We start from the raw sequence: 26,511 nt of genomic DNA on the forward strand, positions 1-26,511 counted from the left end.
TCCCTTGGCTCAGACGCCCTCCCTGGGTCCCACCCTGAGGAGGCCATCCTTCCCGACACACACCAGGCCTTGCCCAGGCCCACAGCCATCCTCAAAGAAACTTCACCAATGAAGCCAGCTGCTCTGACCCAAAGCAAATCAAGTGCCCAGCCGTGAGCAGCTCTCAGAAGATGCACTTCTTAGTTGTGAGGGCAGAGGAGCCGACTTGGGGCTAGGAGTAGAAGGAAACAGGGTCCGGCTGAGGGGCACTTCAGGAGTAGGAGCATCCTGAAAGGCCCAGGAGGCATAAGAAGCCGCCTAGGCCAGGCCCCGCCTCTTGGTGAGCCCGTAGGCCCATACCTCACTTGGCTGTGACTCTAAACCATTTACCATCAGGAACAGAACGCCTGCACATGTGTTACCACAACACAGAAATCAGTGGGAAAAGCCAGCCCGTTGGCTGTGCCGTCCAACTGCCCGGCTGAACCAGGCAGAGGGCACAGAGCTGCCCCCAGGCCCTTCTACCAGGAGCAGGATACAGCCATGTTCTCATAAGGGTAAAAGAGATGGTGTGCCTCCAGTGACTCCCAAGGAGGTGCAGGCTCAATGGAGGGGAAATGATGAGGGAGGGGAGATGGTAAGGGGGGGTGGTAAGGCAGGGGGGATGGTGAGGGAGGGAGGGAGATGGCAGGGAAGGGGGGATGGTGAGGGGGAGATGGTAAGGGAGGGGAACGGTAAGGAGGGACGGTAAGGGGGGATGGTGAGGGAGGGAGGGGGGATGGTGAGGGAGGGAGGGGGGATGGTGAGGGAGTGGGGATGGTAAGGGAGGGAGGGAGATGGTGAGGGAGTGGGGATGGTAAGGGAAGGAGGGGGGATGGTGAGGGAGGGGGATGGTAAGGGAAGGGGGATGGTGAGGGAGATGGTAAGGGGGGATGGTGACGGAGTGGGGATGGTAAGGGAGAGAGCGGGGATGGTAAGGGAGAGAGCGGGGATGGTGAGGGAGGGAGGGGGATGGTAAGGGAAGGAGGGGGGATGGTGAGGGAGGGAAGGGGGTGGTAGAGAGGGGGATGGTAAGGGAAGGGGGGATGGTGAGGGAGTAGGGATGGTAAGGGAGAGAGGGGGATGGTAAGGGAGGGAGGGGGATGGTAAAGGAGAGAGGGGGATGGTGAGGGGGAGATGGTAAGGGGGAAGGGATGGTGAGGGAGGGGGATGGTGAGGGAGTGGGGATGGTGAGGGAGGGGGGATGGTGAGGGGGAGATGGTAAGGGGGAAGGGATGGTGAGGGAGGAGGATGGTGAGGGAGGGGGGAGGGGGAGGAAGGGAGTGGGGATGGTGAGGGGGAGATGGTAAGGGGGAAGGGATGGTGAGGGAGGGAGGGGGATGGTAAGAAAGGGGAATGGTAAGGGAAGGGGGATGGTGAGGGAGATGGTAAGGGGGAAGGGAGGGGGAGGGAGGGGATGCTCATTCATCCCGCACACCTAGCAGGTTTCACACAGACGCAGCCGCTGCCCTTCGCTCAATCTGTGATTCACGGTGACCTTTATTGGAGGCGAGAGAAGTGGGCTCTGTGGTGCTCAGGACTGAACTCAAGGCCTGGCATGGCCGCAGCCCTAGCCTCACGTGTGGTGCGTTGTATTCTAAGCGAGGACCTTGCCGGCTTTTCCCCAGGCTCACTTCCCGTGCCCCCTGGCTGAGGGTAGGCCGGTGCACAGGCCACGGCTCCACACCGGCTAGGAACAGCGAGTCACACGCGGGAAACGCCACGATTTGCCTAAGTACTAGAGTAAAACTAAAAGCTCTCCAGTTCTGTAGACTTAAAGTGCCAAGTGCCAGGGCCACAGAACAGGAATTTCCAGTATAAGGTTGTGCTTTTCTCATCCAACTTCACTAAGGCACTTAAAATAACTGAAATAACAAATCCATTTGTATTTGTTTTTCAGTTTTGAATCCAATCAGCCCTATTCACGTCAGCCAAAGAAATGCTGAAGAAGTGTGTCCACTGAGGGGACCAAGGGGATGTGACATGTAAGCTCCACCGGGGACAACTCGGAAAACTTCAGTGGGGAGAGAGCAGAACCACATTAGTATTAACTTAGTTATTTTAGTGCTTGCATGGTAGATATACAGGAGAGGGTATAGGAATTATAGGAATTACACATGAGGAAATGGAACAGTAGATCAAAGAGTTCAAACAAAAAAAATCCCTTTGCATGATTTCTAACCTATAAATATGAGATTTTTTTAAACACAAATTATCAATTTTTAAAGTCCTGGAATATAGATAACCTCCCACATACGCATATCTGTGTTTTCTCACATTTTACCTGAGAAAAATCATTACTTTTCCTCCAGTTTGAGAGCTCAAAAAAAAAATTTAAAGGATATTTCTATCTTGTCTCATCAAAAAACTCAAAGAACAATGGACATAAACAGCAAGTCAGTGCTCTGCTGACCCGAGGCAGCCTCTCCCCGCCACTGAGGGAAAGCCTGGCTTCAGCTGAGGCTCCTCCTTCAACCTGGAAGTGTTCCCAAACGTAACCCTATTTCCTTATTAAATCCTCTGCAGATAAAAGCTATCATCTTGCTGGGCGCCGGTGGCTCATGCCTGTAATCCTAGCTATTCAGGAGGCTGAGATCTGAGGATCATGGTTCAAAGCCAGCCCAGGCAAGGAAAGTCCGTGAGACTCTTATCTCCAATATACCACTAGAAAACCGGAAGTGGCGCTGTGGCTCAAGCGGTAGAGCGCTAGCCTTGAGCTGAAGGATAGCGCCCAGGCCCAGAGTTCAAGCCCCACATCCAACAAAAAAAGAAAAAAGCTATCATCTTTTAAATAAACATATTTTTAACAGGAGATAATAAATCCTCTATCCACATCTATTTGCCTATATGAGCTTTTTAAGAATAAGATTAATATTGATAAATAAGAGTAATATTGATAACTCTAATGGAATTTTAGATGTTTCCATGTTTCTGTTCAAAAACCAGAATTTTCAGATTTGACTTCAGAACTAGAACAATTAAATTGTAGAATACATACGAGATCCTGTTGACTATGGCATCTTCATCTTCTTGTTCATCTGCAAAAATATTTCAGGTATTAATACGCTCATCCTCTTATAAAATGTTTTACTAACTTATTTAAAATATGTACTTAAAAAGCCATTGCTAAGTAGGGAGAGCTTTCAAAGAGCTTGTGCTTACTGAAGCCATGATTCAATTTTAAGTCTCACTGCGTCGGATATGATGGCATATGAGGGAAAATGGAGTCTTGATTTCCTAACGGGCCCTGACTAGCTGTCCTAGGAAGCGTGCGTGCCTGCCCTCCTGGGGTCCCGGCCCTCGCTGACCACCTGTCACCAGGCCTTCCCGTATGGAGCACGTCTCCTGGGAGAAGCCGGCTGTTGTGTGTACCGTTCACTACATTCCATGCTGTGGAAGCCACGCTGGTAGGTGGCAGCATCCACTGCTGCCTGGCTAGCAGGTAACAGCCTGAGCAGCAGCAGCAACTTCAACCATGCATAGAGGTCCACTTGTTTACCTGCCAAGGTAGGACCTCTGTGGTTGTTCCATAATGGGGCCCCAGGACCCCACCACCCTCCAAGTGTACAGCCGTGACAGGGTCCTTGTGAACCGTTCCCAGTTTTCCCGTCCCTGGGACAATGGCCTCTAGCCCCAGGCTGGTGCAGGTCCCACTTATACAACAGAAATAGGTAGGCATCATGAAGCATGGCTATTTCCCCCGAGGAGCTTTGCTTAAACATTTACCAGTGCACCAATGATTGCGTGCACAAGTCTTATCAACTTTTATTTTTATTTTGTTGCACAGACATTTGTGGATCACGCCTGACCGAGTCAGCTCCCGTCTCTGCTCAGGGCTCCACAGGGGGTGTGGCTGGGATGAGCTCTAGGCCCTGGTTATCAATTGGCAAGCGTTTATCTTCTCTCTTGTCTTCACAGCTCCGGGATAGGCACTCAGCCTAACTGACTCTTGCAGCAGGAAGAGTTCATGACACCCTCACTGCACAGCACTCCTGGGAGTGGCAGGGGGAGATGGGTGCCAAAAGGACGTTCTCACTAGCGAGTTTTGTTTCATGACTTCAGTGGGGCCTTTGGCACAATCTCAGGCATACGTTCCTACTGCTCCACCTGACTTATTCCTCACTCCTTATCCAGGCAGAGTGCAAGATGAGCCCAGACCATCTTACAGTGTTGAAAAGTTAGTTTTTACATCTGCATTAACATCAATTATCCATGTATTTCATTTTGATGTGTGCACACAGCACGCAAAGCACCTTGAAAGATATACTCCTCTATCACTCCCCCTCCTCCCCTTTTCCCAGGTAATTCCAACAAGCTTCACCGCTCCATTCCCCCTCCTACCCTCTCTTCCCCGCTCTCACTAGTAGCACCATCCCAGACAGGACCTGCCTTACACTCCTGTCCTTCATTTTGTTTTTGGTGACGTGAATTCTTCAGATGGGTTTCACCGTGGTTCTTCACCCATGCCTGTGCAGAATTTTAATCAGACTGACCCAGCCTCCACCCCCTATCATTCACCAGCTTTCCTTTTTCTATCTGCGGTCACAGACACAATGTCTGTCAGTACTGTTCACCTCCTAGCAGTCTCTCCTTGTTTCAAAATGCCACTTGAAAAAGCAGGGAGGAGAGGCTGGGAAGGTGGCTCAGTGGTAGAGCGCTTGCCTTGCATGCCTGAGGTCCTGGGTTCGATTCCTCAGCACCACGTAAGCAAAAAGAAAAAAGCCAGAAGTGGCGCTGTGGCTCAAGTGGTAGAGCGCTAGCCTTGAGCTGAGGGACAGCACCCAGGCCCAGAGTTCAGGCCCCGTGACCGTGCCCCCAAAAAAAAAAAAAAAAAAAAGCAGGGAGGGAAGAATGAGAATATGGTGGAAGAGGTAAATTTGTTCAAAGTATGCCATGTGCCTGTATAAAAATAGTACAAAGAAACTATCACACTACAAATGTATGCTAATTGAAAAGGAAAAAATTCCAGTACCCTCCATCTGGCATAGAACCTCAGAAGGCCGAGATAGGAAGGTCATGAGTTTGAGGCCAGCCTGAGCTACACAGTCAGCCCTGTCTTAAAAAATAATAAAATATACCCTATCTTTAAGAATTTGTAATCCTCAAATTCAACTATACAAACTAAGTTCTTAGAACTTTCTTTACTAACATAATTTAAATGAGATCACCCTATGCTATTTTATTTTGCACTGTTTTCAATTTTATCAAAACAGTATCGTATTTGGACACTCACTAATAGTGTCACCTCTTTCTTTTCCGTTCAGATCTAGGCACTTAAATTCTGAAACAGAGGTGAGAAGCTGGACGGCTGACTTTGATTTAAAAGTGTAAGTGGAGTCGGCCGCACCTGTCACAGGTAGGTGTGGCGAGGTCTGGTGGGGAGGAGAGCTGAGAGAAAGGGTCAGGACCACTCTGAGGTGAGACTCCGACATGCCACAGCTACACTTTCCATTCACCTTCCAAAGTTAGCCTACTCCTCACTTCACTCCTGATGGCAAGACCTCTCCCAGAATGCTCCCTGGGCGAGAAAGAACGCAACTGCAGAAGCAGCAGCTGCTTCAGGGAGCAGAGTTGTTCTTGAAGCCACCATGAGCATAGCTGGAGACTTTTTGTGGGGAGTGGAACATGGAACTAGTGCTTCTTACTTGACAGGAGAAAACTGGCAAGTGTGAATAAATGGAATAAAAGAAAATGGATATTCAGAATATATCGAAAACCTCTGGAGGAAAAACTCTAATTGCAATTCTGCTTACAGCTGTTCACATTAACTGTGCCCTGCAGGCAGTGTGGGCTGTGTAAAAAACCACAACTAGTCTTGGAACACTTTCTGCATATTCTCATAAAGATAGTGACACAGTCTCCTATTAACCTCCTGTACTAATCAGTCTTTATACACACCTAGGAGAAACTAGTGTCTTAACTTCACTTTTACAAGTATGTGACATTTTCCACATTCTGGCTTCTGCCCATCTTCATCACAGGTTATCAGCAGATAATATCACAATTTACTATGCCACAACATATTGCAGTTTAGGCTCTGTGTGTTTTTCTGATCAATTTTCCTATTTCATTTCATTTTTAAGGCTTTAATCTGCATTTTATCCGCGGTACTGAGGTGTGATTGCCAAGTAGAAGCTCTATTACTTGAGCCAAGCCCCATGAATGCCTTTTTCGATGATTTGATCTAGTATACCACATTACACTCAGTTATGTCTCTCACTATTCTGTTTGTAACTTAGGGGTTTTATTGTTATTATAAAGGTGATATACAGAGGGGTTACAGTTATATGTCAGTTAAAAGGACCTTTCTTTTTGGGCAATGTCACCCTTTCCCTCCCTCTCAATTTTTCCCTCCCATACCCACCCAAAAACTGTATCATTCATTTTCAACATTAATGTCTAGTGGTACCACTACCACGTTTGTTCACCCTTTGTCCCCCCCACTTCTGTGCCCCCTTACCTGCCCAAAGACAAATAAATGAACAAACAAGACAAAAAGAAGCAAAAACACAAACAGCAACAAAGAAAAAGAAAAGCTCATTTCCATTCGTAGAGCTCATTTCATAAGTGTTATTTTAATGATCAGAGGCACAGAAACGTTGTGCCTTTGTATTCCTCTCCCCTTTGGTCTCACAATGTATGAATGTCCAGAGTCTTGTATAATTTACCATGTTCCAGTGTATATTAGATCTGGCTTCTGCATATGGAGAGAAAACATGAGCTGTTTGTCTCTCTGGTCTTGGCTTACCTCACTTAAAACATGATTTGTTCTAGGTCCATCCATTTCAAATGACATATTATTCTTTCTAACAACTGTGCAAAATTCCACTGTGTATAGGTACTGCATTTTTTGGATCCACTTATCTATTAATTTAGGGGTTTTTACAGCAAAAATAATACAGTCATTATAAAAACTCAAATAATTCAGTGGTATAGAAAACAAAAATAAAGTTGATTCTGCTGAGACTTAGCCATGGGAGTTTACACTTAGGTTATTTCTAAAATGTGGGCCCTTTTAAAACCCTGACCTAAAAACCTGTAAATTAACCAATACTACAATACACTAAAGAACAGAAAGTCAGGTGCTGGTGGTTCATACTAGCTACTCAGGAGGCTGAGATCTGAGGATCACATTCCAAATCCAGCCCAGGCAGGAAACACCATGAACCTCTTATTTCCAATTAGCCACCAAAAAAGCCAGAAATGGAGCTGTGGCTCAAGTGGTAGAGTACTAGCCTTGAGCAAAAAAGCTCAGGGATAATGCCAAAGGCCTTAGTTCAAGCCCAAAGACTAGCACATAAAAAAATAATCATCTGCCTCCGCACAGGTAAGTATAACAAGGTAATAAAAGGATACTATACAGTTGACTAACAATGTCATTATGAAGTCTCTAAATTCCATATTGCTTTGGAGAAAGAAAAGATATGTCTAGTAGTGAGAAAAGGGTTGGAGGGTATGTAGAACACACACTACAGCCAGTCACAAGCCTCATAAACTCTGGAACTTCCCAGATTCTAAATAGCCCAGGACTAATCTTGGTTGGACATAAGAATTGTGATAAACAAGGACTGTGGTCTAAGAGGTGATCCTAAGAATAGTCAAATTCCCTGGAGGTTATTTTTAGTGCTCAGTAACCATCAACTGTTTACTTCAGTCAGCAGTATATTCACCACTGAAGTAAGGTGTATGACATATCCCAAACACCATGCCCAGATGATGTGCATTGTAATAAAAGTTTAATTAAGGTATTTCTACTTGCCTGATTTTCTCTTGTATCTGGTGATGATGAAGTAGGAAACAATGTAGAGAATGGCAAAAATAAGGAAACATATCTGAAACAAAACAATTTAACAGATTATTTACATTTTAGCTACATTATTCTAATACAAGACATATCTTTGGTATGTATAAAAGGGGTTTAAATTATTTAAAGTAAAAATTATGGCTATTTCACCAGGATAAAGTTTTGATGAAAATATTCATTTATGTGAACTGAGTCCAGTTTAATACTATTTGGGGGGGAGGGGAAGCCCAATGGAGATTTTCCTTTTCATAACTTGATTCAATTTTTCAAAGCCACATGGTAGAGTAATGGGCTAGACCATTAGCAACAATTTTGAAAAACAACATCAATGAGAGACTACTACCACTATTAAATATTAAAAAGTACTAAAAGCTTCAGTAATGCAGAAGAGAATGTGCTGGCACCACAAAGTGACAGAGTAAAACAGATTCAATTATACAAATATTTAACAGAAAAGAAGTATTACAAATCAGTCTGAGGATAAATAACTATTCTATAAATACGCCATTTATCAACATAAACCAGTTAAAAATTATTTTTGAACATTAAACTAAATTTTGTTCATTCTTTTATTTTAACTGATAAATAAAACCATATTTATTTGGTTTTTGCAACATGTTTTAAACTATGCATACATTGTGGTCTGGCTCAACTGAGCTAATTAACATGTATTACCTAACATATTTATTCATTTTTGCAATGAGGATGTTTAAAATCTATTCTTTTGGTGATTCTCAAAATATAATATGGACTGGGGATGTGGCTTGGTGGTAGAATGCTTGCCTAGCCTGAATGAGGCCATGGGCTCCTTGATACCACATAAACAAGAAAATAAATGAAATCAACAAATTTAAAGCAAAAAAAAAAAATTTAAAGTTGTGGGAAAAATACAATGTGTTGCTATTTACTGTGGTCACTGTGTGGGACTCAGACCCTGCTGGAACTCTGCAGCTACTGACCAACACCTCATCCTCAGCTCTTCTCTCGGTCCCTGCTAATGATCCTTCTGCTCACTCCTTCCCAAGGGCTCAACACGTGAATGAGACACAGCGCTCATCTTCGGTGCCTGGCTTGTTTCACCTCATGCTGAGGCTCATCCTTGCTTTCACAGGGGACGGGACGCATTCCTTTTCAAGTCTGAACAGTGTCCCCTTGTGCACAGGCACGCCAAGTAGGCCCTGGCTACCGCGAGCGGGGCCGCAGTGAGCCTGGGAGCGCAGGTGACTTCCACACAGGAGTGGCATGAACGCACGTCCCCAACGGGGCTGGGGTCCCCTTTGCTGCACATCCTTGCCAGCACTTCTAAAATCCTCTCTGATAAACAACCACTCTGATAGGTGTTAGGTTGCATTGTAGTATTATCTTGCCTTCCCCTGGCAACAAGCCATAGAGAACCTTTCAGTTAGTAAGGAGCCAAGTTCAAAGAATACACTGTTCCCACCATTTCACGTCCTCTTAAGAAATGTGTTTGGGTTCTTTGCCCATTTTTTTAATTGGGCTACTTGTTTAAGCTTCATTTCTGTCAGAGCTGGAGAATGACACACCAGCAAAAAGAAAAGATCAAGAGACAAGAGATCTCACTCCAAACAAAACTACTCCAAATGAAGATGAATTCAAGAGCATCCCAGCAGGGATTACTGAGGCGGAGTTGGTGGCCCGTGGCCAGGAACGTAAGATTTTGGACGGTACGCAATGACACCATCTCGGCAATGACACCCTGAGAATGGAGAGGAAGGCCGGGCCCCAGTACAAGTGGGAGAGTGACATGACAGCACGGACAGCGATCAGAGCCAGCGCACCTGAGAGACCTGGTTAGGAAGCCGAGAGACCATCAGGAGCCCTGCCTAGACTGGAGAGCGCTGGCCGCGCCACCTCCTCCCTATATCCTCTGCGGAGTAGGACTGGATGAAAAGGAAATCTCACAAAAACATGGAGTGGTCTACACTATCATGAAAGCCTGAGTGGAGCCGGGGAAGCAGAACAGTGAGTCACAAAGCTGGAGTCAGAGACATGCGCTGACAGAGAACTGACGAGAGGCTGCCTGAACTGCACTCACAAACCGTCTTTTACTGCGGGCTACGACCCCAGATGCTCTTCCAAGACCTGGGACACCCCAGTGAGCAAAGCTGTCTTCATGGAGCTCTACAATGAGGGAGACAGCAGAAAACAAGCAGGCAACAAGCCATCAAACTGCAGTGTCCAACGATGCCTAGTGAGTGACAGCAGCAGAGTTAAGACCCAGCTCCCCACGGCCACAGGTGAGGAAAGAGCTGTGGGGGAAACAGCCTCGGGACACGTGGGGGGAGAGGGAGCAGCAGTGACAAGTCTCAGAGGCAGGGACACCTGTGGCATGTTCATCCAAGGGGGTGAACCGCTGAGGTGCAGTTAGGTGAGAGTAACTGGAGTTCGGGTGGCTGGAGCCCTTTACCAAATGTTAATTCTTATATAAGGTAACTTACGCGTTGGCTCCGACCCTGAGTAAGATGCGCGTCATCTATATGGAAATCAGATTCTGAGCGGAGGGGTTATAGGATCAAACAGATCAAACAAAGTACCAAAAACTCACCCTAGTCTCTATGTGGAACATAAACTAGAAGAACAGAAGCAGAGAGACCAGAAAATAACTTGTTTCAATAACCTAGGAGAGAGGCCCCTCAGATCTGCATAACCAAGTAGAAAGAAGTAATCGCCTTCTGGGTGTGCTTTGAAAACAGACTTAGGAGAATGAGCACAGGTCCTTGGGCTGAGAAACTGGAAAAACAGAGCTGCTATTTCCTGAGTTAGGAAAGATTGCGAGGGGAGTGGGTTTGTAGGAGAGAAATAAACACCGTTGAATAGGAAATGGAAAGGTCAGAAACTGGGTATCTGTTAGAATCATCAGACTTCCGACATTTTTTGAGGAATCTAGCTGCACCTACCGTACCAGCTAAGAATCAAGCTGCACTGTTTAATGGCATTAGGCTGCAAGCAACGCTGGGAGTTTTCGTTTAATCTCACTTTACCTGGTTTCTAATAAATATATAGATGCATATATATATATTGGGGGGGGGGGTATTTGCCAGTCCTGGGGCTTGAACGCAGGGCCTGGGTGCTGTTCCTGAGCTTCTTTTGCTTAAGGCTAGCACTCTACCACTTGAGCCACAGCACCACTCCCAGCTTTTTCTGTATATGTAGTATTGAGTAATCAAACCCAGGGCTTCAGGCATGCTAGGCAAGTACTCTACAACTAAACCATCTTCCCAGCCCCTCTAATATATTTTTGCTCCCATTTCTTCTTCCATATGCGTTCCACTGAATAGAATGACCTAACAACCAAACTAGACTTCATAACTTTACTTGGCCTCTAAGTAGTCATTGTTAGCAACACAATTCCTTCTGATCGCTCTTCTGTGCCTGTCCCTAGCTCCCTTCTCCTGTCAGCCTTTAAACATATGATTCTTGGGCCAAGTATCCCTTCTATCCTCGTTCCACAAACTCTTCAGAAGAAACAATACCTCCCCCTCTTTTAACCTTCACCTCTCAGAATCCCTGACCAGGTTTGAGAAGCACTGGTTTAGGGTAGTAGCAAGACAAAATGAAGTGCCTGCCAATGAAATCCAAGATGAGAAGAAAAGTGAAACCAAGCAGCAGCTGATGGGCAGGAGGGCACAGACGTCAATCAACGCCTTCCAACAGAGAAGCGCTGCAACCCACATGCTTGGTGAAGGAAGGGGGAAAATAGGTTTTGATGAAACGATGTTGTAGGGTTTTTAAATCAGCATCTAAAGGTAGATGTTGGGAATTTCAGAAATTCAGAGTTAAATGCAGAACTCAATTTAAGTGGAAAATGATAAAGCATTAAAAGTCAATGATCAAAAGGAAATCAAGAGAAAATACACAGAAGCAAGCAAAACTAATGGAAAGCAATTCATTTAAATCCTCAGATTAAAAAACAAATTTAAGTATTATTCACCTAAAAACCAAAATAAAAGACTGTGACACAAACTACAGATTGAGTTAGATATCTATATAGGTCAAAGGTGAGGCAGGAACTGTTCGAGAGGGAAGGGTAAATGAATAAAGCAACTGTGCGGATAGCTCCATTCCCCCTCGATGCCCCAGGGTACAAAGGAAAGTTCCAGAAAGACAGGAGAGGAGGAAAGCCTCCAGCAACTACCACCAAAGGTGAGGGTCAACTAAGCAGATGGACTGCTTCACGACCTGGTAGTACTTTAAAACCACTGAGCTTTTCTTTTTCCCCCTTCCTTTTTTTATTGTCAAGGTGATATACAGAAGGGCGTAAGTAATGAGCACATTTCCTGTCAACCCCACCACCCTTTCTTCCTCCCCACCACTGAGCCTTGCTCTCCGGCACCTGAGCTCTCACACAGTGAGTGGCTAACGCAGCCCTCGGGGCCACAGACCTTTCTTCAGTGCTGATTCTGATCAGGACTGGACAGACACCTGAGTGAGCCGGCCACCGTGCTTAGCATTTAATACATATCAGTAAAATCCTAGCTTCTAGATAGAACTCCTCAAATGGTGCATTACAATCAAATTTTACTCCTCCTCGTCTCCTCTACAGCCTATGAGCTTCAGCTAACTGGAGTGACTGAAAGAATAAATACCATCAAGTGAAAGGTGATCAGGTGCGGGTGGCTTACACCTACCATCCCAAGTTAGATGGGAGGGTCAGATGTGGTACGGTGGTCCCAGCCAGGCAGGGCTACCTGCCGGATGCCTATCACCCCAGCAATGACACAAAGCCTAAATTAAGTAGATCGTGGTCCAGGCATATCCTTGTAGGAAGCAAGATCCTCATCCTATCTCAAAAAAAAAAAAAAGGAACCAGCAAAAATGAGGCTGGAGACATGGCTCAAAAGCAAGCACAAGAGGCTGAGAAGGTGGCTCAGTGGTAGAGCGCTTGCCTTGCATGCCTGAGGCCCTGGGTTCGATTCCTCAGCACCACGTAAGCAAAAAGAAAAAAGCCGGAAGTAGCGCTGTGGCTCAAGTGGTAGAGCACTAGCCTTGAGCTGAAGAGCTGAGGGACAGTGCCCAGGCCCAGAGTTCAGGCCCCACGACCGGACACCCCGCCCCCAAAAAAAAGCACACACAAGACACTGAATTCAAACCCCAAAATAAAATAAAACCCACCAAAAATAAATAAATCTGTGAAGTCTGTCAAAGAGGCTCTAATAGACACTGCTCTGAGGTTTACTAAATCAAAAGTAAACAAGTACCCTGTAATAATCGCCAAAATAACTAACATTATACCTCTTTGAAATTATCCCAAGAAAAGGTAAAATTCAACTAAGAATTCAAACTAGTAAAAGACATGAGGACTCAAATAGTTATAAAAGCAATAGTAAAATCAGGATGATTCACACAGACGATGCCTATTATGGCTCGGCTTATTTTTCAACTTTACAGTTGTGCAAATGATATCCAGTAAACCATTGCTTACCTTCACTATACGTAAGATATGCAATGCTTTACTGTGCTCCGTTAGATGATTTTACCCCGCTGTAGGCTAATGTGAGTGTTCTAAGTATATTTAAAGCAAGCAAGGCTAAGTTTTGATGTTTAGTAGACTGAGTGCATTAAATGTGTTTTCAATATATAGTACTTTCAACTGGACTTATCAGAACATAACTTCACTGTAAGTTAAGGAACATCTGTACTTTTTTATAATTATAAAAGAAAGTCATATAACAAGATATAGCCAGGGCTGGGAATATGGCTTAGTGGTAGAGTGTTTGTCTAGCATGCATGAAGCCCTGGGTTCAATTCCTCAGAACCACATAAGCAGAAAAGGCCAGAAGTGGCGCTGTAGCTCAAGTGATAGAGCATTAGCCTTGAGCACAGAGGCACAGGGACAGAGCCCAGGCCCTGAGTTCAAGCCCCAGGACTGGCAAAAAAGAGAGGAGGGAGGAGGGGGAGAGATATAGCCAAAATACAAAATAGCAGGATACAAGATAAACCCACAAAAATCAGTTGCCTTCCTATACACTGATAATGTACAGGAAGAGAGGGAAATAAAGGGAGCAACCCCATTCACAATAACCTCCCAAAAAATAAAATATTTAGGAATTAAACTAACCAAAGATGTAAAAGAACTATTTAATGAGAACTATAAAAAGTTAAAGAAAGAAATTGCAGAAGACACTAGAAAATGGAAAGACCTCCCATGCTCCTGGATAGGCCGACTTAATATAGTAAAGATGGTAATACTTCCAAAACTAATATACAAATTCAACACAATTCCTATTAAAATCCCAATGACGTACGTCACTGAAATACAGAAAACAGTCCAAAAATTCATATGGAACAACAAAAGACCTAGAATAGCCAAAACAATTCTACGGGATAAAGACAATATGGGAGGGCTATCCATGCCGAACTTCAAACTCTACTACAGAGCTATAATAACAAAGACAGCATGGTACTGGCACAAAAACAGACCCGAAGACCAATGGAACAGAATAGAAGATCCAGAAATAATTCCACAGGCCTACAGCCAGCTGATATTCGACAAAGGAGCCAAAGACATACAATGGAAGAAACACAGCCTCTTCAACCGCTGGTGCTGGGAAAACTGGGCAGCCACATGCAGAAAACTAAAAGTGGACCCCAGCCTATCACCATGCACCAACATCAACTCAAAATGGATTAAAGACCTTAACATTAAACCTGAATCTCTGAAACTACTGCAGGACAGAGTAGGAGAGACACTTGAACTAATAGGCACAGGAAGGAACTTCCTGAACAGAGTCCCAGGGTCACAACAAGTTGGAGAGAGACTCGACAAATGGGACTACCTTAAAATAAAAAGCTTCTGCACAGATAAAGCTATCGCAACCAAGCTAGAAAGACAACCAATTGGGAAAAAATATTTACCAGCAATATATTAGACAAGGGGTTAACATCCTGTATATACAGGGAACTCAAGAAACTAATCCCTCCCAAACCTAACAAACCAATTAATAAATGGGCAAGGGAACTAAAGAGGGACTTCTCAAATGAAGAAATAAAAATGGCAAAGAAACACATGAGGAAATGTTCATCATCCCTGGTGGTGAAGGAAATGCAAATAAAGACAACCCTGAGATACCACCTTACCCCAGTCCCACATCCACAAATCAGCCAACGACAAATGCTGGAGGGGATGTGGAGAAAGAGGAACCCTATTACACTGCTGGTGGGAATGTACACTTATACAACCACTTTGGAAAGCAGTCTGGAGGGTCCTTAGAAAGCTAAAGATTGACCTCCCTTACGACCCGGTCATACCACTTCTAGGCATCTACCCTGAACAACAGGAACCAATATACAAGGACACATGCACCTCCATGTTTATTGCAGCACTGTTCGCAATAGCTAGGCTATGGAAACAACCCAGATGTCCCACCACAGATGAATGGATCCAAAAATTGTGGTATCTATACATAATGGAATATTATGCAGCCATTAGAAATGACAAAATAATGGCATTTGCAGGGAAATGGATGGAGCTAGAAGGAATCATGTTGAGCGAGGTAAGCCAAGAACGAAGAGACAAGCAGTACATGGTCTCCCTGATAAGTGGATGCTAAATCCAAAATGTTAGGTGATATGACAAAACTAACAGGACTTAAGAAACAAAGAACTCCCACTCATCTGGTTGAACCACTACTAAATATCCCCATGCTGCTGATCACATATATGATATATAACATGTGAGCACCGTTATATATTACAGACTGTGATAGACAATTTGCTCCAGGAAAGTTAGAATGAACTTGTGACTTTAAATGAGCATCATTATTCCACAATACTGTGAATTTCCGGAAATCATGTAATCACTTAATCACAATCAAAAAAAAAAAAAAAAAGTACCTCGGGGAAGGGAGGGAGGGAGGGGATAGTAGGGGGAAAACAATGGAGGGGGTAACAATGTTCAAGAGGAAGTGTACTCATTACCTCACTCATGTAACTGTAACCCTCTGTATAGTATCTTTACAATAAAAAAAAAGATATAGCCAAAATAAAGTGATAAGAAACTTCAAAGTAAGATAATCAGAGATATGTTAGTAATGATAACAAGAAATTGAGTTTCAATTGTTCCTCTAAAGTAAAAATGAGCTAACAGCAAAAAGTATGAAGAAAATAAATCCTCTGGTTGAATGGTAACCCCTTTTTTCAACTACCTAGAAGACAATAAAGATATAATTTTTTTAAAGTACAGCCTCAATCTATTAAACAGGAAGGGCCGGGCGCTGGTGGCTCATGCCTGTAATCCCAACTACTCAGAAGGCTGAGATCTGAGGATCACGGTTCAAAGCCAACCCAGGCAAGAAGTCCGTGAGACTCTTATTTCCAATAAACCACTAGAAAACCCGAAGTGGCGCTGTGTCTCAAGCGGTAGAGCGCTCACCTTGAGTTGAAGAGCTGAGGGACAGCACCCAAGCCGAGTTCAAGCCCCATGATAACCTCTTTCATCACTCTTAGATCATGTTATACCACAGGTCCAGCCAAAGCAATAAATTAAGAAATAAAGGGCTCCGTCCAAGAACTAACTCAAAAAGTGTAATTCCTTAGAAAAACAGTCAAAGCTGCACATAGCAAATACCAAAAAGCTGGGAATTGAAAGGGGTAGACCAGGGTCAAGGGGAAAGAAGTAGATGAATGAAGAGGGGGAGGATGCAGTCAAGAATTCAGTGTATAACCCTATAAAATTAACAAGCTTGAGGAAAGGGTGACTAGGGGGAGGGATGGGCAAGAATGCCGAAAGAGGTGACACTAGTCAACACACCAATATTCATAAACTGCTTCGCAGATGGCAACTCCTTTGTACAACTACTTCAAGATATTTCTTAAAGAAATAAAGGGCAGGGCTGCGAAGGTGGCTCAGTGGTAGAGTGCTTGCCTTGCATGTATGAGGCCGTAGGTTCAATTCCTCAGCACCAACCATCTAAGCAGAAAAAGCCGGAGTGTCGCTGTGGCTTAAGTGGTAGAGCGCTAGCCTTGAGCTGAAGAGCTCAGGGACAGCGCCCACGCCCAGAGTTCAGGCCCTACAACCGACCAAAATAAATAAATAAATAAAGGGCAGCCAAATAGAAAAGGAAAATGTTAAGCTAGTCTTGTTTGCAGATTATATGATTTTATTACTGGATGGCTGAACACAAGACTATTCTTCCTACTAGTTACCTGAGGATGGAAAAGGTAGGAAAAGACTAAATCAAAAGGAAAAGGAGAGAGAGCCAGGCATCAATGGCTCACGCCTATAATCCTAGCTACTTAGGAGGCTGAGATCTGAGGATTGTGGTTTAAGGCCAGCCCAGCCAGTAAAGTCTGTGAGAGTCTTATCCCCAATTAACCACCAAAAAGCCAGAAGTAAAACTGTGGCTCAAGTGGTAGAATGTTAGCCTTGAGAAAAAAAATGCCCAGGCCCTGAGTCAAGCCCCAGGGCGAGCACAAAGAGAAAGCAAGAGCAAGAACTAAAGACATTTGCATATGAAAACAGAAAATATACTAACAAGCGTAAAGTACTGAGTTCTGTCAGATACAAATACAGACATAAAATAATGGTTCATACTTCAGAAAGGTTAGAATACTTTGTCCTTTTACCTTCTCCCTGATACTTGTACATTAATTCAATTTCCCACAGTAAGATTTTTTTTTTTTTTTTTTTTTGGGTCCGGTCGTGGGGCCTGAACTCTGGGCCTGGGCGCTGTCCCTCAGCTCTTCAGCTCAAGGCTAGTGCTCTACCACTTGAGCCACAGTGCCACTTCCGGCTTTTTTCTTTTTGCTTATGTGGTGCTGAGGAATCGAACCCAGGGCCTCGAGCATGCAAGGCAAGCGCTCTACCACTGAGCCACCTTCCCAGCCCTCCCACAGTAAGATTTTTATTTATGTAATTCAGGAAAGAAATATAATGCTGTTTTCAATACTAATAAAACTAATTCAAGTAACCCTGCTAGAAAGTAAAATGACACATTTTCTGACTGAGTAATCTTACTCCTGGAAACTTATATTATGTTAATTAATACAACAGAAAACCACACATATTAAAACTTTCATGTATCATTATGTACTGAAGTAGTGAAAAATAAGAACCTTTTTTTTTTTTTTTTGTCAGTCATGGGGCCTGAACTCTGGGCCTGGGCACTGTCCCTCAGCTCTTCAGCTAAGGGTAGTACTCTACCACTTGAGCCACAGCACCACTTCGGCTTTTTCTGCTTATATGGTACTGAGGAATCGAACCAAGGGCCTCATTCATGCAAGACAAGTACTCTACCAGTGAGCCACCTTCCCAGCTCTGAAGAACCATTTTTCGATCATTAGAATATTATGCTTGATGAGGTGCCAATGGCTCAGACTATCATCCTGGCTACTCAGGAGGCTGAGATCTGAGGATCGTGCCTCAAAGCCAGCCTGGACAGAAAAATCCATGAAACTCTCATCTCCAATTAACTACTAGAAAAGCCAGAAATGGAGCTGTGGCTCAAGTGGTAAAACACTAGCCTTGAGAGAGAGGGAAGGAAAAAAACACTTCAGGCCTGGAATTCAAGCCCCATAACCAGCACAATAAATTTGTTAATTAAAGTTAGCTTCACTACTATTACCCACCACAAGATAATCTAAGGACAGCCTCTTTCAGACATAGCTCTCAGAAACAAGAAATAAGCGCCGGTGGCTCACGCCTGTAATCCTAGCAGGAGGCTGAGATCTGAGAATCACGGTTCAAAGCCAGCCCAGGCAAAGTCTGTGAGACTCTTATCTCTAATAAACCACTAGAAAACTGGAAGTGGTGCTGTGGCTCAAGGGGTAGAGCCCTAGCCTTGAGCTGAAGAGCTCAGGGACAGTGCCCGAGCCCAGAGTTCAAGCCCCACAACCAAAAAAAAAAAAAAAAAAGAAAAGAAAAGAAACAAGAAATGGAGGTTTATGAACTAGAAAGGGAGGTTTAATTCTTTGTCTAGGAGGGTAACCAAGAGAACAAAGAATAGCAATGTAACTATAAACACTTGAGGAACTGGAAAAGCCAGAAACAGTCACTTAAGCAATGAAGAGCCTCATCTGAAAGCCTCGTAGCTAAGTCTTCAATGCCTTCTCTTGGAAAGTCAATACATATTAAGTGTTGGTAAACCAAAACAATTTACTTTAAAAAGTACTTCCTATACTACCATGGAAATAATTAGGAAAAACCAAGAGACTGCCTGTTGTAAAAAGGTTGGACAAGCAAATTACTTTTTTCAGGTTTTCTATACAACTCCACTTATCACATGTACATATAACTTACATAATTTTTCAAGTAACCCTTTTGATAACTTCCTCCTTCACTTAGAGGTCAACATAATTTAAAAACCTAACAGCATGTAACAAAAATTGTGCATACTTTCCTGCTTGCATAGTTGGCAACTTCTTATTAGACCTCTGGCTCTCATCTGGGAGGTGAACTCCCTCCTTCCCTGGGAGACACACGGGCATCGGAGGGCTAACAGGAAGCTGGCACATTTCAGAATGGCTATTTCCTCTTCCCCCTGCTGGAAGCATGAAGGGAGCCTGGAACCTAGTAGTTTCTGGGAGATAAAACTCACTGTGGGAGCCCTGTAACACTAGGCTTCCTCCCTAGCCAGGGCCAGCAATAGTACAATGGCTAGAGTACCCCCGCCAGTACTAGCTGCTGTAGCTTCGGCACAAGGCTTGTGTCCTGCGAAAGCTGTGATTCCAGGCATCCACCATATCAGTCTTCATGTGGCAGACTGCCCTGGGATCTCAATTCTCTGAGGACACTTCAGTTGATACAACTAAGAGAACTGTTTATGGCAATTAGAGGATAGAAGACAAATGCTAACATGCTGTGATCCACAGTTCTCAATTACAAAGATCCAGTCAAGAGTGTTACAGTGTTATAGTTGAGAAACTGCTGCAGTCCTCTATTCCTATCTTTTTGTTGACTTGCGTTTATAGGTTTTGATTCTGCTCATGAGAGAAATCACTTGGTACTTGTTCCCCTGAATCTGGCTTATTTCACTTAACAGGATGGTCTCCAGTTCCATCCATTTTCCTGCAATTGGCATAATTCCATTCTTCTGTACAGATGAATAACACTGTGTTAAATGCTACATTTCTCAATCCACTCATCAGTTGACGGCTTATTCCAAGTCTTCGATGATTGGTCATGTTGCAATGAACACTGGCGCACAGGTATCTGAATGCTCACTTTCATTTCTTCAGGTATACCATATGATAGCAATAATTTTAGTTTTTTGAGGAACCTCCAATACTCATTTCCACAGGAACTGTAATAATCTGCACTCCCACCAACAGTGAATGAAGGATCCCTTTTCCATACTTCATCACCAGCATTTGTAGTCATTGGTTGCTAACAGCCATGCTGACTGGGGTGAAGCAGAATCACAGTGTTGTTGTGATTTACATTTCTTCAAGGGTTTACTGGCCATGTGTACTTCCATCTGCCAATCATTAATTGGATTATTTGGTCTCTTGACACTTATGCTCTTTATGTATTTTGGATAGTAAGCTCTTGGTGATGAATTGCTGCCAAAGATTTCTCTCCTCTCCTCTAGATGATCTCATGGCTCTGTTTCTCTTGATAGAAAGAAGCTTTTTAACTCATGTAATCTTGAGCTATTGGTTAGGAGTTCCTCTTCATGTACTTGTGTGTGTCTGTGTGTTATGTGCACAACGTGTATGTTTTCAAACTGATTTTTGTAGATAGTGAGCAATAAGTCTGCCTTAGGTCTCCAACATGGGGATGTCCAGTTTTCCCAGAACCATTTGTTGAAGAAGCGATTTTCTCTCCAACTCATGGGCACCTTTGTCAAGAACAATAGGCTAAGGCCAAGCACCAGTGGCTTATACCTGTAATCCTAGATACTCAAGAGTCTACGACTTGAGGATTATGGTTCAAAGCCAATCTAGGTAAAAGGAAAGTTTGAAAGATTCCAGCTCCAACTAACCAGCAGAATGCTGAGCAAGCAAACCAAGTAAACACAAAGCTCTGAGTTCAAATACAACAAGAGCCAATTTTTTAAAAAAAGGAATAAGGTAGGAATCACTTTTTTCTGGGTCATCTATTCTATCCCACTACTATATATTCTGCTTTTGTGCCTGTACCAGGCCTTTTCATTTTCTTTTTTAACTATGACTGTGATAGAAGTTAGGTTATGTTGTACTCAAAATTAACTTTTTAAATAGACTAAGGGTCTGAACAGACATTTCTCCAAAGAAATACAAAAATGGCCAATAAGCACACAAAAAGACATTTAACATTATGACTTATCAGGGAAAGGAAAACAAAATGACAAATAATCAAAACAACACACAGCATTGAGGATGTGAAGAAATTAGAATTCTCATACATTGGTGGTAAAAATGTGAAATGGTGCCACAACTTTTGAGTATAGGTTTGTTTATTCAAAATACTAACTACAGAGTTCCCATATGACACAGATCATCCACCATTCCTATGACAAAGAAAAATGAAAATAAATGACTATTCAAAAACCTATGCACGGGGCTAGGAAGTTGGCTCAGTGGTAGAGCGCTTGCCTTGCATGCCTGAGGCCCTGGGTTCGATTCCTCAGCACCACATAAGCAGAAAGAAAAAAGCTGGAAGTGGCGCTGTGGCTCAAGTGGTAGAGCGCTAGCCTTGAGCTGAAGAGCTGAGGGACAGCGCCCAGGCCCAGAGTTCAGGCCCCACAACTGGACCCAAAAAAAAAAAACCTATGCACAAAAGGTCACAGCAGAAAGTGGAAATCACCAAAAGGTCTATCACCTGACAAACGCATAAACAAGAGGTAACATATCCAAACAATGGAATATCAAGAATAAAATACTCCTATATGCTACACTTTGGCTGAGAGAGCATCATGAGAATTGACAGAAGTCATTTATGGAAGTCTACAAATTGCCACTTCAATTTACATGGAATATCCAGACTATGTAAACCAAGACAGAAAGTAGACTATTGGTGTCCTAAGGGTAAAGTAGAAAATGACAAGGGAAATTAGAGAACAACTGCTAACAGATAATGAAAATGTGCTATGACTAAATTGTGGTAAATACTGGACAACTCTGCCAATATCCTAACAATTACACAATGTAAATCCTGTAGTCTGTTAATTATTATCAGTAAAACTGCTTTAAAACACTTGAGTTTGTTTGGGAAAACATTCCTAACTATTCTGATAGAACCAACTAAAGACACATGTATAAACCACTAAATTGTTGACTTAGTGATCCTCAGAGTTAGGTACTCTATTTGTATTGTGTATTTGGCCAAAAGAAAAAAAAACATATATATAATTAACTATTCCAAATCCACAAAAGAAAAATTAATTTTGAAATGGAGAAGGAAGTGTTCAAATTCACTTGTCATCAAAAAATGCAAATTAACATCCTTTATATCGCCTAAAAGGGTGGTTCAAATCTATAATGCTAGCTACCCAGGAAGCCAAGATTTGAGGATCACAATTTGAAGTCAACCCAGGTGAACCTATGAGACTCTTACCTTCAATTAACCAGCAAAAAGATGGAAATGGAGGTGTGACTCAAGTAGTAGCGCACTAACCTTGAACAAAAAAGCTCTGGGATATCACCCAGGCCCTGAGTTCAAGCCCCAGAACTGGCACAAATAAATAAATAAATAACAAATACCTTCTAACCTAGAGATCCTATCTTGAGGTCCACACTGAACACAAAAGACAATATTCAGAGACACAACCTACAAAAACTACCATGGTACCAAAGTGAAATGCATAAACAAAACGAAGTTGTGGTACAGTTACACAACTACAAATAAATTATGACCAGATATATGATGATTTCACAAGCTTTGTTGAGTGAAACCCAGCAATGACAAAACTAGAAGAACGCATATTTTAAATGTTTACTTGCACAAAGTTCAAAACTAAGCAGAAGCTCATGTGTTTGAAGACAGATAGTGGCTTGGTGGAGCCAAGAGTGACAGAAAAGGCAAAGGGTGGACCTGGAATGCTAGTAAAATTCTGTTCTTAGGCGGGATCCACACGTGTTTCCTAAGTGTGTTTAGTATGAAATGCACCGAAGGTGCATGTACGACTCTATACGCCATTCTGTGTGGTTAACCCTCAATTGTAAATGAAAACGAATCATCCTGTACCAGATTTCACTAGCTCAGTCTGCACCTCCTCTATCCAAGGCATGACCTGGCCAAGTGATGCCCACTTTTCCACACGGGTAAGTGTACAAACTAGCAGTCCCAAACCAGAACTGTTCACCTCAAAGCAAGCATGTGAGTGACTGTGGGAGGAGGGAGAGGGCGAGCAGGCCGGAATACACAGGTGACAGGGAGTACAACCCACTTCATGCGGGCGGGCAGGCCCCTGGGCAGCAAGCCGGCTCCCTCTTCCCCAGGCGGCCCTAGCTCCGGGGGCTTCCCTCCCCGCCGGGGAAGGGTGACCAGTGGACGGTGGGGCCTGGGGTGTGGAGCCAGGGGAGTCCGGTTCCAGGCACAGGGAGCAGGGCTGGACTCAGGTGAGGCCAGGGCAGCGAGGGGTGGGGGGCAGGGGGAGGTAGGGAGAGGAGCCTGGGTAGGGGGAAGACAGGAGAAGAGAAGGGGGGCGCAGGGTTGTGTGGGGTGAGGGGGGCAGGGCGCGCAGGGCACTGGGGGGGGAGGGGAAAAGGGGGATCGCGCGGGGCACTGAGGGGGGAGCAACGGGGGGGGGAGAGCGGGAGGGGGGAGAGCGGGAGGGGGGAGAGCGGGGGAGAGGGGGGGAAGAGCAGCGGGGCACCGCGGGGGGAGCGGGGAGGGGCGCGCGGGGCACCGCGGGGGGAGCGGGGAGGGGCGCGCGGGGCACCGGGTGGGGAAGCGGGGGGGGGGGGCGGGGGGAGCAGCGGGGCACCGCGGGGGGAGCGCCCCACTTCGCTGCCCGCCCACCCCGCGGGAGACGCGGAGTGCAGCCAAGGGCGCCGGAGCCGGGGGCGGGGGGGGGGGGCTTGGGCGGGGCCGGCGGAGAAGGAAGCCGCGGTCCCGGAGGGCCGGTGAGTGGCGGGGCCGCGGCGGAGGCCCGCAGGTGGCGCGGGGCAGGGGGGGCGCGGCGGGGGACGGGACGCAGGTGCGGGAGGGGCGGGCCGGGGCCGGGGCGGGGCGGCGGGGCGGCGGAGGAGCGGAGCGGGCCGAGGCCGGGGCCGGGGCGGAGGAGGAGCGGGCCGGGGCCGGGGCCGGGGCCGGGCGGCGGGGCGGCGGAGGAGCGGAGCGGGCCGAGGCCGGGGCCGGGGCGGAGGAGGAGCGGGCCGGGGCCGGGGCCGGGGCCGGGCGGCGGGGCGGCGGAGGAGCGGGCCGGGGCCGGGGCCGGGCGGCGGGGCGGCGGAGGAGCGGAGCGGAGCGGGCCGGGGCCGGGGCCGGGGCGGCGGAGGAGCGGAGCGGGCCGGGGCCGGGGCCGGGGTCGGGGCGGCGGAGGAGCGGAGCGGGCCGAGACCGAGGCGGAGGAGGAGCGGGCCGGGGCCGGGGCCGGGGCCGGGGCCGAGGCCGGGGCCGGGGCGGCGGAGGAGCGGGCCGGGGCGGAGCGGAGCGGGGCCGGGGCAGAGGAGGAGAGGGCCGGGGCCGGGGCGGCGGAGGAGCGGGCCGGGGCCGGGGCGGAGGCGGAGCGGAGCGGGGCCGGGGCAGAGGAGGAGAGGGCCGGGGCGGAGGCGGAGCGGAGCGGGGCCGGGGCAGAGGAGGAGAGGGCCGGGGCCGGGGCGGAGGAGGAGAGGGCCGGGGCCGGGGCCGGGGCGGAGGCGGAGCGGAGCGGGGCCGGGGCAGAGGAGGAGAGGGCCGGGGCCGGGGCGGAGGAGGAGAGGGCCGGGGCCGGGGCGGAGGAGAGGGCCGGGGCGGAGGAGGAGAGGGCCGGGGCGGAGGAGGAGAGGGCCGGGGCGGAGGAGGAGAGGGCCGGGGCCGGGCGGCGGGGCGGCGGGGTGGCGGGACGGGGACGGGGGTCGGAGGAGGTCGGGCGCGCAGGCCACGCACCGTGGACTCCCGCACTTGGCTGTGGAAGTGCTGCTCCCGCGCCGACACCTCGTCCTGCCCTTCCATCCTCCTTCATGCCCGACGCCGCGTCCGCGCGCCCGGCCGCATCATCGCCCGCCCGCCCGCGCAGGGCGCCCGCGCCGGAGCCGCGGCGTCCGCCGCCGCAGGTGCCGCCTCGGCGGGGGCAGAGCCGGCGACTCCGGGGCCGCCTCCGCGGTGGGCAAAGCCGCAGGAGCGGCCGGGCGGAGGGCGGGCGCCGGCCGGGGCGGGGCCGGGGCGGAGACCGCGCGTCACTCCAAGGCGCCGCGCGTCCGAGGAGCGTGCCCTGCTTTCCGGAAAGCAGCCGGTGGGGCCCGCGCTCCGGTGGGCGTGGCCTCTTCGTGGGCGGGGCTTAGCTTTGGACTTAGCCGCTCCGAGGCCTCCCGGGCTGGGGGCGCGGCCTCCTCGTGGGCGGGGCTTAGCCCCCGGCTTTGCCGCGCTCTGTGGCCTGTGCGCTGTGGGCGGGGCCCGCGTGGGCGGGCCTTCCGTGGGCGGGGCCCGGCTCCGGGCGGGCGGCCGCGATCCCCGCCCAGTAGGCGGGGCCGGCTTGAGGCGGTGCCACGGAGGAGCGCGTTTGTGTGGCTCGCGGCCCAGGGGCCCTGGCGGAGAGGGGCGGGGTCTCCCGCTGACGGGAAGCTCTCGGCTAGCTGCCGGCCCGGGAGACTCAGACAGGGACCAGGCAGCCGGGGTGCCGGGCGGGTCACGACCTCCGGTCCACGTGCAGGGGGGCCGGGCGGGTCACGACCTCCGGTCCACGTGCAGGGGGGCCGGGCGGGTCACGACCTCCGGTCCACGTGCAGGGGGGCCGGGCCGGGGTCACGACCTCCGGTCCACGTGCAGGGGGGCCGGGCGGGTCACGACCTCCGGTCCACGTGCAGGGGGGCCGGGCGGGTCACGACCTCCGGTCCACGTGCAGGGGGGCCGGGCCGGGGTCACGACCTCCGGTCCACGTGCAGGGGGGCCGGGCGGGTCACGACCTCCGGTCCACATGCAGGGGGGCCGGGCCGGGGTCACGACCTCCGGTCCACGTGCAGGGGGGCCGGGCCGGGGTCACGACCTCCGGTCCACGTGCAGGGGTGTCGGGCCGGGGTCAGGTCACGACCTCGGTCCACGTGCAGGGGTGCCAGGCGGGTCACGACCTCCGGTCCACGTGCAGGGGTGCCGGGCCGGGTCATGACCTCCGGTCCAGTGCAGGGGGGCCGGGCTGGGTCATGACCTCCGGTTTACGTGCAGGGCAGCTGGGCCAGGGTCGCGACCCCCAGGTCCACGTGCAGGGCAGCGGGGGTGCCGGGCCAGGTCACGACCCAAGGTCCGTCCACAGCACGCTCACACTTGGAACACCGACAGACAGACAGGCCCGAGCAGGGCGGCCAGGTCAGCTGAGGTTGGTTTCTGTGGTCAAGCAGGAGTGAGGAGAGGATCTTGCTTTGGGTTCTTTGATGGAGTCGTTTCCGTTGCTGTTGGAGGAAGTGGAGCTGTGGCTCACGTGAGCAAGCTGAGGGGCAGCGCCCAGGCCCTGAGTTCAAGCCCCAGGCATTGCTGTGGGAGGTTGGGGGGCCTTGTCCTGGCTGCCGCCCGCAGAGAACCAGCAGGTAACAGTCTCCACTGCCTGAGGTCAGTGTCACCTTCATGGGTTTTCAATGTCTCCAAAGACATTGAAAAGACAGCAGCAGTACCCACG

At 47.9% G+C, this 26,511-nt stretch overlaps 1 protein-coding gene across 10 annotated transcripts in view; it reads right to left on the minus strand.

Moving 5' to 3' along the window:
• Lmbr1 (limb development membrane protein 1) overlaps nt 1-25,025 on the minus strand; it is a 125,892-nt gene extending 100,867 nt beyond the window's left edge. For 4 of the 10 annotated variants that reach the window (XM_069997176.1, XM_069997173.1, XM_069997175.1 and 1 more), the window contains exons 1-3: nt 24,792-25,021; nt 7,778-7,850; nt 3,017-3,056 (exon numbers count right to left, since the gene is read on the minus strand). In XM_069997176.1, the coding sequence (XP_069853277.1) occupies nt 3,017-3,056; nt 7,778-7,850; nt 24,792-24,857 (179 nt within the window). In that variant the 5' untranslated portion in view covers nt 24,858-25,021. Of the gene's footprint in view, nt 1-3,016; nt 3,057-7,777; nt 7,851-24,791 lie in introns of all 10 variants that reach the window. The other 6 variants (XR_011366974.1, XM_069997178.1, XM_069997177.1 and 3 more) reach the window with 3 other exon arrangements.
• Between the last annotated feature and the right edge of the window lie 1,486 nt (nt 25,026-26,511).

The sequence above is a fragment of the Dipodomys merriami genome, unplaced genomic scaffold, assembly GCF_024711535.1.
Source record: "Dipodomys merriami isolate MVZ:Mamm:240054 unplaced genomic scaffold, mDipMer1.0.p SCAF_5, whole genome shotgun sequence".
Lineage (NCBI taxonomy): Eukaryota > Metazoa > Chordata > Mammalia > Rodentia > Heteromyidae > Dipodomys > Dipodomys merriami.